Below are 15,259 nucleotides of genomic sequence, written 5' to 3' on the forward strand. Positions count from 1 at the left end.
TCCCACCCTTATTACTACCATCTGTGATATTATAACCTGCTCGAAAAAAGCTGCTCAAAACAGGGCAAATTTTGGGTATCAGAACTGTATACACCCACTCAGTGATAGCTAGTGAACAGATGAACAATTGGTGCAAATTTTGTTTGCACAGCTGTAGGCACTGGGAAGTTATTACACAATGATTCCTTAAAATTGCCATATCTCCTAACAAAGCTTTGTGCGTCGAAGCCTTGTTTTGTCAAATCCAGTCACAATTACAGATTATTATTATTATTATATAAGTACTGTGCAGAAATCTACAAAAGATTGTAACGCACAGATATTAATCATAATTACAAAACATTAGCCAAGTGCCATAAATTTACAGTGAAGGAAAGAGTTTATATTCTTGACACTGTTTGACATTTAGGGTCTGTACATCCGATATTTGCTAGTAAATGGTTGGACATAATATGCAGGTGTATCATTGTTGGATGTGGATCCATCTCCAATTTCCATAGTAGAATTGTTGCTGGAAGAATTCAACGATTCAGTTCTGGGATTAGGTATGAAAGTTGAATTAATGACTTCACCATAAATTTGGCCTTTAACATAGAGTTTGGCACGACAAATTTTAATGTGTTTTTTGTCAGATTGCTCGAACCATAGCATGCTCGAACAAGAAGATTAGTAAATGTCCGCGGAGAGGCCAGGCGCCACTTTACTGGTAAGCAACAACATTACAAGTATGTTTAAATATTTGTAACTGTGTATTTTGTGTGCAGGATATGCGCTCCAGGAGTCATGCAGTGAAGGACCAGCTGATTAGCTACCAGTTGGGATACCAGCTGATGCGCTCATAAACAACCAGCTGGAACAGCAAGGTAATGAGTAATGTAATACTTGTACCAGTAGTTGTATTATAGGTCTACATCTTCATCCTTCATCTGGCTTGCTAGCGGCTGAAATTATTTTCATTATACCGGCACCTTCATCTGGCTTGCTGGCGGCTGGAATTATTTTCCACTCGGCTTAACTACTAGTCTACTGTGAGTCTGTAATAGCTAAACAAGAAGCCGATGCAGTGCTGCATATACAACAATGTGTAACTATACTATCTCCTGTATGTTGTGCATGGCTGTATGCATAATATTATACACTGTGATTACTGTGCCAATGCCACACCGCTGATATACAGGTACATCACCAGTGGCCTCTAGTTACAACAGAGTCTGTTGTGCCATATTGGCTTGATTGGGATCAATTACTAATTGTGCCTTCACCATATCCCTTATTCTGCATAGCCTCACTTCACTGCTGAGTCAGCTTCAGAGACACGTCACACCTACAATATATAGTTACTTTCAATATAGCTAACTTAACTTGGTTTTTTGTGTAGGTTGTGTTTTAGTATTGTGGTTTTCTAATGCCAGTTAAACTCCCTTGCCTGTGTACGTATGCATATGTATCATTTCCACAGGTACACGCACACTGCAGGGGCGGATCCAGGAGCTGGCAAGGGGAGGGGCACAGACAGGCTAAGTTGTAACATAGATAGGGGGTGTCTATAATCTATGGTTGTAAGTGGTTGGGAAGAGCCAGACTCTCTTGTTAGTTGGAAGCTGCAAATAATCACCTCTTAGTAGTATCTCAGCGTTGGTTTTGCATTTTGGCCTTTCAAGATGGTTGTGAAGTCTCAAAAGCTGTTTAAAAGGCTATCAATGTCTTTATAAAATCAGCAACACGATAATTATTTTAGAGGCGCTTTAGCACACACGAAGCTGCTGAGTGACAAGTTTACGTCTAGTTTGACTGATTCATTTTAATTTTAGTTGAATTTGTAACAATAAATTCCAGTAAAATGTGCATATTTTCATGAGTTATAAGTTGATTTTGGCCTGACATAAATTATAATCAAAACTGTAGCTAGCTACAGCTACTCCACAAGGGGGGGGGGGGGGGGCATTTGCCCCAAATGCCCCATCCTGGATCCGCCATTGCACTGCTCTGAGTGTTTCCTATGGCACTGTTTATACTATCCCAATGGGTAGGTTGCAACGTTGGTGTATCTACTTGGTTGTATGTGACGCGGTCCTAGTAATAATAATAATAATAAAATAATGGAAATGGACCACCCGCCCGCATGCAAATATGCCTGAGTCCAGGAAGGGAAACAGAGAATTTATTTGAAGTGGCCTTATTGCTGTCAAATTAAACATGAAGCCCTGCGTTGAACTAAAAGCGCAAGGCTTCATAACTTCGGAAAACATACGCGCTTGTAACTGTGACGACCAGAACTGCGAGTCGATGTCCAATGGCACTCGACATTAAACCTGTGTAATAACCGAATACTAGTGAAGGTCACTTTTTTGGAACCATCAAATTAATTAGATATCGATGAAGCACCGATATAATATGTACAATTCCTTGGTCACAAAGACCAAAGCAAAGCCAGTAATCTCTGACCAAAGTCAAAGTAGCATAAGCAATCAATTACCCAAATTATTTCACCAATACCACATATCCAACCCGCCACCACCACCCCTTCCATTTTGAGATTCCGTTTGCTAGAACAGATCATTATAAATTCAGCTATTACCCCAAATCTATCCGCGATTGGAACAATTTACCAACTGACACAATAGAATCCCAATCTCTACAAGTATTTTTAGATAAATTATAACTGACTCTCATCTATGTGATTTGTAATGCTTTTTCCTTACCTGAACATATCAGTTTGTAACTGTGTTTTCAGTAATCATAATCATAATCATAATCATAATCGACTGACGTCTATTATCAACTAAAGCGACATCTATTATCGGCACCCGATATATGGCAAAGTATACGGAAGTTTACTACTATATTCCTCATGCTAGTTATCTTTATTGTTTCGGCTGTTTAAAATCGTCTAGAAGCTATTCTATCCTAGGTAGAACACGAAAAGGTTTGTTGCTAAATGGTTTAATAGTTAATATCTGATGTATTTGCTAACTGTGTAATGCTCAGCTCATATAATGCGTCTTTTTCTGCAGGTTCATCGTGTGTCATGCCAAACAAGAGGAAAAAGGGGTTCAGACGGCATTCAAATGGCACTACTACGTCAAGTCCGCCACAGAACAATGGCAAAGCAGTAAGTAAACAGTGGACAGACCAACAAATGCAGGCTGCGATCGATGATGTAACAGGCAATCATCTCGGTGCTAATGCAGCTGCTAAGAAGCATGGTGTACCTCCTTCTACTCTTAAGGATAGACTGAGAGGTCGAGTTGTGCATGGGAGTAAACCAGGGCCAAAGCTATATTTATCTGCAGCAGAGGAGGAAGAGCTGGCAGGGCATTAATTGATGCAGCAAATATTGGCTACGGTAAAACTCGAAAAGAAGTTTTAATTATTGTTGAGAGACATGTGGAGCTAAAAGAGGATGAGCTTCCAGAGTTACTCATGGGTGGTGGCAGAAGTTTCTGAAGAGGAACTCATCTTTGAACTTGCGATCAGGTGATTCCACTGCTGCAATTAGGCTGGACGCTGTAAATGAGGAAAACATGAATAACTATTTTGACAAGTTAAAGGAGGTTTTCGATGATGGAGATTTCTGGAATCACCCAGAAGCAATTTACAATATGGACGAAACTGGCATGCCACTAGAACCTCGTCCACCAAAGATTGTTGCAAAAAAGGGCAAAAGAAGGTCCGTTATCAAACATCTGGACAAAAGCAACAGATAACGGTGACTGGCTGGCTGGCTAGTGCCACTGGACAGTGCTTACCTCCATTTGTAATTTTTGCTGCGAAGAAATTAAATCACATGTGGTGCAGGAATGAAGTGAGTAGGACCAGCTATGCATATAGTGAAAAGGGGTGGATTGACCATGAGCTATTCTTCTATTTCCTTGAAAAGCATTTTTTAGCACATGTAGTTGCACGGCACCCACTATTGTTAATGTTAGATGGTCATAGCACCCACTCAGACTTGATGTCATAGAAGTTTGCTAAAGACCACAAAGTGACAATATTTTTTTTGCCTCCTCATACAACCCATGAGTGCCAGCCCCTGAATTGCAGTCTATTTAAGCCACTGAAGGATCATTGGAGACAAGAATGCCATAAATTTTACTGTAAGAGTCCTGGCACAGTCATCAGCAAGCCAAATTTCAACTTTGTACTTCGAAATGCATGGTTGAATGCTATTACACCAGCAAATGTTGTGTCTAGCTTCAGAAAAACTGGTGTTTATCCTCTTAATCGACATGCCATATCATGTGCAAGTGTTTCTGCTGCTTCTATCAGCCAAGAAGGTGAGGATGTGATGACTAGAGGTATGTCCATTACCATATTGATAGTCAATAATTGATTATTTTTATTTCAGATGTTGTTTCTGAAGGTCAAGGTGATGCTACTTCAAACATTCAAGGAAATGGCAATGTGACTGAAGGTACATACAGTATACCTGTATTAATCATTTATTTTAGTGCTTCAATTTCAGATCCTGAATTAGACCATGAGAGTATTGCTTCATGTAGCCAAGAAATTCAGTGATACCATGATGACTCAGGGTATGTTTAGTATCAATAGTAGCCTACTTTATATGTGTACTTTAGAGGTTGATGAGCAGGAGGAAGTCGAAGGAATTGATGTACTCAGCAGCAATGTTTCAATAGAAGCGAGGTTTTCAGCAGAAGAAGAAGAGCTGTATACTCGTCATTTTGAAAATGGATATGATTTGTCGGACCCAAAATATGAGAGGTGGCTAAGGATACATCATCCTATTGCTGCAAGTGTACGATCTGAGGCATTAATGACAGGTCTTCTTGAAGGCCCCAGTGTGACACCAGTATATGTTAATCTGCAACTCGTTCAGTCTGACCAGGAAAACAGGGTTGTTGAGAGTTCTATACCTCGTCGTTCAGTGCCACAGTCTTCTTCCCATCTAGCATTGACAGATGAGCCAATTCCATCTGGTACACCAAGTTCAACAGGATCCGTGTCAACACCAAGGTGTTCACCCTTGGCTGAACTGGTCAATACTCCAAGGATTACTCAAGATAAGCGAACTAAAACTGCTAATGCAAGAGTTCTGACCAACCCAGAATGTATCAGAGCGTTTGAAGTAAAGGAAGAGCAGAAACGGTTAGCACAAGAAGAAAACAGAAGAGGAAAGCAGAAAGGGAACTGAAAAAAAGACAGAAGGAAGAGGAGGTGCAATGTAAGAAGGAGGAAAAGGCACGAACGGCTGCAACAAAGGAAGCAAAACAACGTAAAAAGGGAGCTATGCAGGCAAGCAAGCAACAACACAAACAGGCTCAAAGTAGTAAAAAGAAAGTAGATAGCTCCTTGACATCTAGGGCCAAGAAAAGCAGAACTGCAGAGAATGCTGACGATGAAATAGACTCTAACCGATGTTGCACGTGAAACACTTTCAGCAGAAACCATCCTCTGCTTTTGAGCATGATATTACCCAAAAGCACTATATTACTCAAACTTTGCTGATTAGATAATATTAATGAGAATACAGCAACAATAGTACAGCAGCATTACATTCTAGCAGCAATAATAAAAGAAAAGCATTACAATTTCACCAGCAGACAGTATACAGTGATAATGCAGCCTATTTCTATATATAGTCTCAGCCCAAGGTTAATTAAAGAATATTCCAGAGCCTGCCAGATGTAGATAGTTTACTGTTTTAATCAAAATTGTTTATAATTTCGTTGTTCTGTGTTCTCTATAACTTAAGTCAGCAATAGCCAATATCATTGTTTATTATTTCAAATTTAACCTTTTTGTATTAATTTCAACAATATTATGTACAATCTAATGTGTACATGTTTGGGAGCTTCAGCTACATAACCACCTTTTCTATTTCTTTATATATGCTAGTCCAGCAGTAAAAAACAGTGGTAAAGTCTGCCACAATACTCTTGGTCACTACATTTTTTCTTGTAGTGAATGTCACCACTGTGTATAGTGACATTGACATTCACTAACATGTCACTACACAAAAATAGTGAGGATTGTGGCACAAAATTAATTAGTAGTGAAATTCTCTACTATTTTTTTACTGTGTATACAATATTGTGAAATATGTACTAGCTACTGTGTAAAACATCAATATATTAATTCACATAATTCAAGACGTATTATAATATGATAAAATAGCAGTAAAAAATAGGAGAATCATGAAATACTATTTGAATGATGATGATAAACTGTAAGTTAATTTTACCTTAAAAGAGTTACGGTTAACAGGACTGAATAATTAACAATAAATAAATTTAGAGGTGGAACTGTAGTAGTTTTGCATTAAACAAGAGTGATTCGGCCTGTAAAGCATTATGCATGTTTTGAATTCCTCAGCCACATTGTTGACAGCTTTCCTTCCAAAATAAGGGTTACAGGGAGCCCTAGGAACCCCCTGGATCTGCCACTGCATATAGAAATATTAAAAATCACAATGTCAAAGGCACACATAAATCAATGATTTTCAAAAAAACCCGATTGTTTATGGTTATATATACAAGTGAATAATCCAATAAAAAGTACAGCTAAATAATTAAAAAATAACCAGTTGGTGATCAGAAGAGCTAGCAATTACTATCTGTCCATTATCCATCATCAACACCTCACGAGGGAAAAAATATCTTCGATCTTGATGAAAGCCATCAATGGATGATATAAACTTTCCATCTTCTTGAAACACCAACACACTATTAATGATACCAGCACAAATTAACAGGTGTCCATCTGGTGTATAGTGTATCCCACTTGGATAGAATATCTTGTAGGGAATTCCAGCAAAGTTACAGAATATTTTAAGAAATTGTCCTTTTGGAGTGAATAACTGGATTCTGTGATTGTTACCGTCTGTGATAAACAACTGATCTTCATTGTTGTTCATTGTTAGATTGATAGGATGATTGAAAGCACCGGGTTCTGCACCACGCTTTCCAAAGCAGTAAGAGAATTGTTCATTTTTAAACACTTGAATTCTGTGATTGTCAAGGTCACACACAAACAGTAAGCCTGACTGAGAAAACAGTAGACCACAAGGACAATTGAATTTTCCACCATCACTACCTTTACTGCCAAACTGGCAAATAAATTTTCCACTTCTTAGATTCAACTTCTGAATGCAGTGCAATGCACGATCTGCAACATACAAATACCCTTTCTTATCTACTGCTATTCCGGTCATACACAAAAACCTCCCTAATCCACAACCACATCCACCAATAATGTGTGAGTACTGATATTGTTCATCAAACACTACCAATACATCATAATTAGCATCACGAACATATAGTTTATTGTCAGGTCCTTTAGCCAAGGCGCAAGGGTTTGCTAATTGTACATGTCTGTTCATTAGCCATCCTCCATATGGGTCAATGTCTATTGGTCCATAACTCTTAATGACCATCACCACCTCTTCGATGCTACTATAGTCTCGGACATTCACTATCACTTGGATTTTTTCATGGTTCATTGCTATACCTCTCCAATGAATGGATAATAAATGACACTCCATTCTTTTAGGATTATACCTTATTTTATATTGTCCTTCTAATTGTTCTTCAACTTGCTTATTCTGCAAAAACTTCTTCTCTTTGTTGCAGTGAAGTTCTATATCTTTTGATTGGTTGACAATAGGAACTGCAGCTGCAGAGTGATCTTTCAGTGTGACAGTGAGTTTGATTAGACGATCAATTACTGCAGGACCCTCTATCACCTTACAAATCGGAACACTAGATACATCACACAATGATTCGTTGACAACCGGTTTACATTTAACAGCCATATGACTTGCTTTACACTGTGGATCAAGGCTAGTATGTTCTATTTTGTTATTTAATTCAACTACTCTATTTTCAATCCAATCATTATAATGAATTAATTCTTTTGTTCTACTAATTTTTACAATGTTTTCATAAAAGTCAATACAACTTGCCATTTGACTTTCCATCAACTGAACATTTTCCTTTTGTAATGCAAGGGTATTTTTAAGTGAATCTTGAATGATGTGCACCTTTTCAACTGCGTCTTCTTCCTGTTGTTTCAATATTCTGTATTGCTCATCATATGTAGCTTGTATCTCCTCAATACTAGCTTCACTGTCTTTGTCAATCTGATCCTCACAACGTTCAATTTTCTTTACTCCATTTCTCATTTGCTTAAGTAACTGTTTCAGTGAAACAAGGATTTCTTTTATTCTTTCTCGTTTTTCATCCAGTACATCTTCAACAGAGCTAACAGTATGATAATGATGGCCAAGAGGGCGGCTCTGTGAAACACATTCTTGACATACCAACTTACTACAAGTTTTGCAGTAATGTTCTACCATCTGATTTGTATGTATTTTACAAAAGTCTACCTTTTCTGATATAGCCATTCTAAGAAATTGCTTAGGATCACGAAGGAATTGATTAATCAGTATAACTTCGTGCGACTTGTAAGCTTTTATCTTTTTGTGTAATTCACTACAGTCATGGCACAAAGGGTCTTCACACTCCGTACACCACATGGTTACTGGCAAATTTTCCTCGCAATTACCACATGTTGTTTCCACTGACGCAGTCGTGCCTACTTTTCGTTGTCGGCCAAAAATTTTAACCAAACGACTGATGGTCACGGACGCCTCCTTTTTTTCTTGTTCGCGTTGTATAAATATTTCTGCCAAACGACAAATTGTAAAGTTTGAGGGAATAGACGTTATTTCGCCTTGTGAAAGTGGGGTACGACATAGCGGGCAACAAACAACTGCCGCCATTTTCTTATTGGATTCTATACTGTTCTCTATACATCGCTTACAAAACGTGTGTAAACACGGGACGATAGTCTTCGGATCAGTAAATATATCTCCACAGATTGAACAAGTTATTTCTTCCCTAATATGTTGCCATTCGGCTGTCTCTTCACCTTGCCGTAATTCTCGTTTTACACTGCTGCCACTCGTCATTCAGGTTTCCGCACTTCACCTGATTATCTATGACCTGATCAATCTCACTGCTTTGTTTGCTTCGCCAGACACAGTCATCAATCCGTTTCCGGCTCAGTCATCGATATTTAATGTGATGGTTCCAAAAAAAAAGTGACCTTCACTAGTATTCGGTTATTATATCTCGCCGCAAGTTTAATATCGAGTGCCAGTGGAAGGTGACTCGTGGCTCTGGTCGTCACAGTTACAAGCGCCTACGTTTTCCGAAATTATGAAGCCCTGCGCTGAACTAAAAGCGCAGGGCTTCATAACTTCGGAAAACATACGCGCTTGTAACTGACGACCAGAACCACGAGTCGACGTCCAATGGCACTCGATATTAAACTTGCGTAATACCCGAATACTAGTGAAGGTTAGATATCGATGAAGTACCGATATAAAATGTATATTTCCTCGGTCACATGCGACCACAAAGACCCCAGTAATCTCTGACCAAAGTCAAAGTAGGCATGGCAAGGATGGATACAAAACAAATAAACAGAAGCTGTTTAAAAGGCTTTGAATGCAGGGGTGGATCTAGGATTTATAAAAGGGAGGGGCTAACTCAAGGTACTAATAATCTCTTGGGTGGAGGTGTGCAAAGCTGGAACTAAGAGGGTTTGGGGGCATGCCGCCTCCCCCCCCCCCCCCCCCCCCTCCAGGAAAATTTTGAAAAATAAATGCTAAAATACTGCAATTTGGAGACATTTCCACATGAAATACATATTTCTGCCTGTAGATATTTTATATACTGCCTTTAGATATATGTGGCTCTCTGCAGCATTTGCTAATGGAAAGGTTTGGGTAGATTTAGACAACCAAGTACATGATGCATCCTCTCACAATTACATGCATGAAAGAATAATATTGTTGAAACTGGAATTTGAATGATACAAGATTGAATTTGAGAGCATTTTCAATAGAAATTGTGCCGGCACCTGAATTAAGTATACCAGTCAGTACCGGCAAGAGTTCATAATATATATATTTAGATAAATATATAATATTATGAACTCTTGGTACCGGTAATAACTACACAAGTAGATGAACAAGCCTTTTAAACAGACCAATGCACTTCATTGTATGTATAGGTGCAGGCAGATCCAAGTTTTATGCTGTCTTTGTCTTTGAGCCATATATTGTTCTCCCACCCACTGACACACACGTGATTAGTTGTACACAAAATAATCATGTGTTTATGCAATCTTGAATGGCTTCGCAACAAAACAAATTTGCGATACATTGCCCTTTAATAACTGCTTTTTTAGAAATGTTTGTGCATAATTTATACAGTACATAACTAAATATCTACATTTTGCAGATTTAAATAATATACTGTTACAGTGATAACAACCAATAATTCATAGAGTTAGCTGTCACATGCAAGTATTTGAAGATACTTACTGATACCCATTAATTTTGTATTGTTTTCCAAATAGCTTTATTCACATAGTTAATTTACTGAGCTTGTGTGGTATTGTTAATTTGTATTTCAGCTTCTCATGATCAATAGAAGTACATTCACCAGTTTTCAATGTGCATTTTGGGATTACAACTTTTGAACTGTCAAGTAAGTTAACAATGCAGTCTTCACTTATTTAATTGTAACTATAAAACTTAACTTTCAACCTTAATTTGCTGTCTGCTGACCAACCAACCGACCAACCAACTGACCGACCGACCGACCGACCGACCGACTGGACTCACTCACTCACTCACTCACTCACTCACTCACTCACTCACTCACTCACTCACTCACTCACTCACTCACTCACTCACTCACTCACTCACTCACTCACTCACTCACTCACTCACTTAATTAGTTACTTAGTTACTTACTTCTTACTCACTGATGCCTTCAGACATGCATAACTATGGTTACTAGCTTGATTTTTCACTGCTAGATGTTGCTTAACCAAACACTTGACAGATGTATTCTGGCACACCACAGTACTGTACGTACATTGCACACTTCATGAGCTTACAATACCTTTGTCTTCCATTGTGTCCCACTTCTTTTCCAACGGTGCAAGATGTTAAATTAACAGTAGCACACTATGGTTTCCCTGTGGCTTTGCTCACTAGCCATCATGGTTATTGTCCATATTTTCTGCAGACAGATGGATCAAACAAACCAGGGCCTGATAAGAGACATCATCTAGTCCATCCTATTACACTATGCCATCAGTATGAACAACTTTACTATGAGAATACTAAAATTGGAGGACTGTGTCTCAACCAGCATTCCTAGTGTAGATATGGTATGTGTGTATATGGCTGGAATTTTAAGGAGTTAAATTTTTCATTATTTTGCTAGAAATCTGTCTGTGTAATGTGACAGTTTTGATTCTTATTCATTGAATGCTTTGAAAACATTTTTACTTATTAAAAATTAACAATCTGAAAATTTTATCTGTTTGTAAAATATTTCCTTAAGAAAAACACATTCTAATTACTTTGACTCATTGTTGCAAAGTTTATACTGTATGTAGCAGTAATTGTAACATACGCACTATAACTTTGACTGGTTGTAATTAGTAGCTGTATTATGTGTACTGTAACTTACAGTTTATATAATTAGTGATTGTAACATACATATCATAATTTAATTAACATACGCACTATAACTAACTTTTTTATGTAACACATACACACTGTAATTTTTTGTTCACAATTAGTAATTGTAACATACATACACTTATTGATTGTAACATACACTGCACTATTGTTGATTTTACATCCTAGGCAAACCAACTTTGCTGTCTGCCTAGTAATTAATAATAATAAAAAATAAAGAATAGCAAAAATTTTGGATTCAATTGGGTGTGTTACAAGCAAAATCAGAAATCATCATGACACCACTGAATTGTTTTGTTGCTTATCACACAATAATGTGCAATACAGTGGAGATCTTAACTAATAATAATTATGGGATAATAGTATTCATATAATTGAAAGTTCATAAAGTCAAGCAGCTATCCATTTTTACACTGTTTAAATAGTCTAATTTGTATAGAACATACACTGGTTAACAAAATACTCTAATATAACAGTAATTTTGGCAGTTAGTTAATTGATGTTCACAATGTTCAGATAATCAACTCTCCACTGTACAATACATTAGTATAGTCAGACAATACTGTACACCTGTGTTCCCCCTATACAGGTATCAGGTGATGAACCAGATTGGGGTGGTCATATCATGATCATCAACCTTCTCAGTACACATCAAACACTTCTGTGTGTTGACCATACTATAGGTTAGTTGAATACTAGTGCATGTATTAGAGAGGGTTGAACATCCTTTAAGTGCTCCTACAACAAATTATGCTATAATCTGTTTGTTGAAGACACCAATACATATAATTCAGTAGCTATATAGTAGTATGTATATAGGGTCATCATTATGTTGAATACCTTTGATGCTAGAGTTAGACAAAAGTGTTTAGATAAGTGAATTTCTATCATTCTTAACACGTCTAACTGAATCCAAAACTCAATTTTGCTACATATATACAGTACAGACTTTAATTTGCAGCAAAGAGTTAAAGTATAAGTAGAATGTGTTTTATCTCTTCACAAATTTTATAAACACTACACAATGTTTGCATAGTGTCGTGTTAACTAGTGCAATGTCTCTATCATGAATGATTTACAGATCTAACAATTAGTTATATTAATTTTGGTAAAATGCATCAAACCAAGATAGAAATCTTACTATGCGAGCTGTCTCTGTTGATTTATGGTTGCTTATAAACTGTCTTCACTACACCTCACAGTGCAATACACATTGGTGTATGTCACAACATCACATACTGCGAAAATGATGTTTAGGGATTTTTTTAAACTGCAAAATTGTTTTCAAGGATCCATGTAGACTTCAATACATAAAGAATTGCACCTGCTATATTTAATAACAAACTTTTCACACTAAAATGTAATTTTTAAGATTCCAATCATTTACACATACCATTGAGACATAGTCCTCAGTGTTCTCATAGTGTAACCAAACATAATATACTAAAAATACTATTATAGTTTTTACCCATGAATCACACATGTATTGTAAATTTTGAAGCAGTTCAATGTTCAAAATCTGTCAGCTGATGGGGACAAAAGACACTTATACTCACTACCAAATCAAGAAACCTGCACCTTGGTGGATATGTCTCTGTTTATATTAAACTTTGATCTTTTACCCTTCTTGAAGGGTACCCTTTGACTTGAGCAGCAGTTATACAGGCCACTCTACCCTTCTTCCAGAGACCTTATACCACAGCTCATGATCAATAGTAAGTCTGTGTATACATACTGGGCAACATGGACACATGCATGGAATAGCAAAATAAAAGTCTTTTATAGAATCAAGAAACCATGTGTTATATAAAAACACACACACATGCACGCACGCACAAAAACAGCTAAACTGTGTAAAATGGTGCAGCCTTAAAAGGTGAAGAAAAAAAACTGTGAAATCAAAGGTGGTGGCCAAGAAATGGCTGTAATGGTGTTAATAAAAGTTTAACAATGCATACACTCCATGCAGCCATTTCAGGAGCAGATCCAGGACTTTGCTAAGGGGAGAGGGCACACTGGTAGAAGTGACTCAACAGTGTGTGAAGCACACTCCACGAAATGTGAAGCATGAGCTTTCTAGGGGGGTCTGGGGTCTCAGGAAATTTTGAAAATTTAGATTGCAATTTTGACTGAAATTTGTTGATAATTCAATACTGGAAGTATGAATGCAATAGTATAGCTACTGAGCTAGAAAACAGAATTAATATAGTGTAAAGGGCTAAGTTGCACCCTCAGGAATTTTCGAAAAACTGATATTTTGAGATTGAATTTGGTGGCAATTTTGACAGAAATTTGCTGAGCTCAATGCTGGAAGTATGAATGCTAACAGTAGCTGGAATTACCTGGTATAGTATAAGGTTTCCTCAATGAAATTTTGAAAAATCAACTTTCTGAGATTGAATTTGGTGGCAATTTTGACTAAAAATTGTACTTTGTCATAGCTGATGTAGCAGACAGCTTGATTTGGAGTGTTTTCTTTAATAATGAATCAATGAAAAATTACCTCCCGCCTGCAATCAAGTTTGCTTGGCCTTATAGCTAGAATATTTAACTTCTGCTCAGGTACCTGTTATAACCCTGCAACTACATATAGCATAAATGTATTTGTTCCAATTCTCAATACTTGATCAGGGTATAATCACAGTTGTTAACACTTGTGTTGACAAGCTGCAAGTAGCCAGACAAATAAAATTTCAGTGTGATTTAACCCATCTAACAAATGTAGATTTGCTCCACAATATTGTGAGCATCTGCCTATAATCACTAAAATGATACAAAATACTCAAATAAACTATTATAACTCTTCTGTCTGCAGATACATCAAATAACAATAAAAGTAAAATAACTGAAGAATTTTATATACTAAAAGTCTCTAAAAATCTGAATCCTCTTGTTGCTGTAGTCAGTAACATACACATCGTTGTTGGGACTAACAGCTATTCCATATGGACATGTAAATTTGTGACCAGATTTTACAGAACCGATCCAAATCGCAAATCAGGCAAAATCAAACTAACACCACCAGTGGATAGCTACACTATCGTACTACAAGTTTTGACCCTGAGCACTACTCAAACTACACGAGGCTGGTTATTACACACGTCTTTTCTGGGTGGTGTGGAGTGCTCAAATGGCGGTTTCAGGCCTTGTGAAGGACCTGGCTTGGCAAGAGTCAGTGGTGTACTGGTGGACAGCCTTATAATGTTGGCCAGACGTGTTCTCTGTTGATTTTGCTACATATCAGCCACTAAGGAGCCAGCACAGCCCTGTAATCTCGTGTCTGGACTCCAATCGTGGTCTGCCTCCATTTTGAGGTCTAACGTTTGCCCTCCCCGCCACCCCCAGCCTCCACCCCTTTGTGAGCACTCGTGATACTACTTCGCTCGTCCAACTGCTCAGAGTTTCTATCTTATTTGGCGGGAAACTGTACAAGCAGCTACAAGTACTGGAAGTGGCTTGAAAGGTAACAGATTGATACATCTTTTGTGTAAATTTCATACGCGTGCTTGCTATCCTTGGAGAGTTATGCTGGCTTCAATTCTTTAAAACCGTTTATCTCGGAACTTCTAATGTGCGATTTGGATCGTTTTTCCCAAATCCAGTCACATTTACCTTTAGCTGAATCATGGGATCCAAATCTGTGTAAGAGCACTCCATGCATATTTGTCAAAAACTGATACTTAATTATGATCCTCATCACTCACAAGGACAAAGCCACTCATATCAATGGTA

General features: G+C 37.6%; 2 protein-coding genes and 1 long non-coding RNA gene across 3 annotated transcripts; 2 read left to right on the plus strand and 1 right to left on the minus strand.

The window, feature by feature from the left end:
- Nucleotides 1–280: 280 nt before the first annotated feature.
- LOC136254182 (uncharacterized) lies at nt 281–3,646 on the plus strand. Its single transcript, XR_010700348.1, has 3 exons — nt 281–706; nt 765–863; nt 3,015–3,646. It is a non-coding gene; the product is annotated as an uncharacterized lncRNA (long non-coding RNA).
- An 84-nt stretch (nt 3,647–3,730) lies between these two features.
- On the plus strand, nt 3,731–5,827 carry LOC136254183 (uncharacterized). The gene is made up of 4 exons (XM_066046857.1): nt 3,731–4,298; nt 4,349–4,414; nt 4,466–4,535; nt 4,581–5,827. Exons 3-4 carry the CDS (start codon nt 4,481–4,483, stop codon nt 5,153–5,155), a joined length of 630 nt encoding a protein of 209 aa, XP_065902929.1. The 5' UTR covers nt 3,731–4,298; nt 4,349–4,414; nt 4,466–4,480; the 3' UTR covers nt 5,156–5,827.
- A 705-nt stretch (nt 5,828–6,532) lies between these two features.
- Nucleotides 6,533–8,932, minus strand: LOC136253892 (E3 ubiquitin-protein ligase TRIM71-like). The gene has a single exon (XM_066046551.1). The coding sequence runs from the start codon at nt 8,930–8,932 to the stop codon at nt 6,533–6,535; it is 2,400 nt and encodes a 799-aa protein (XP_065902623.1).
- Nucleotides 8,933–15,259: the final 6,327 nt, after the last annotated feature.

This window comes from Dysidea avara, chromosome 4 (genome assembly GCF_963678975.1).
Source record: "Dysidea avara chromosome 4, odDysAvar1.4, whole genome shotgun sequence".
Taxonomy (NCBI): domain Eukaryota; kingdom Metazoa; phylum Porifera; class Demospongiae; order Dictyoceratida; family Dysideidae; genus Dysidea; species Dysidea avara.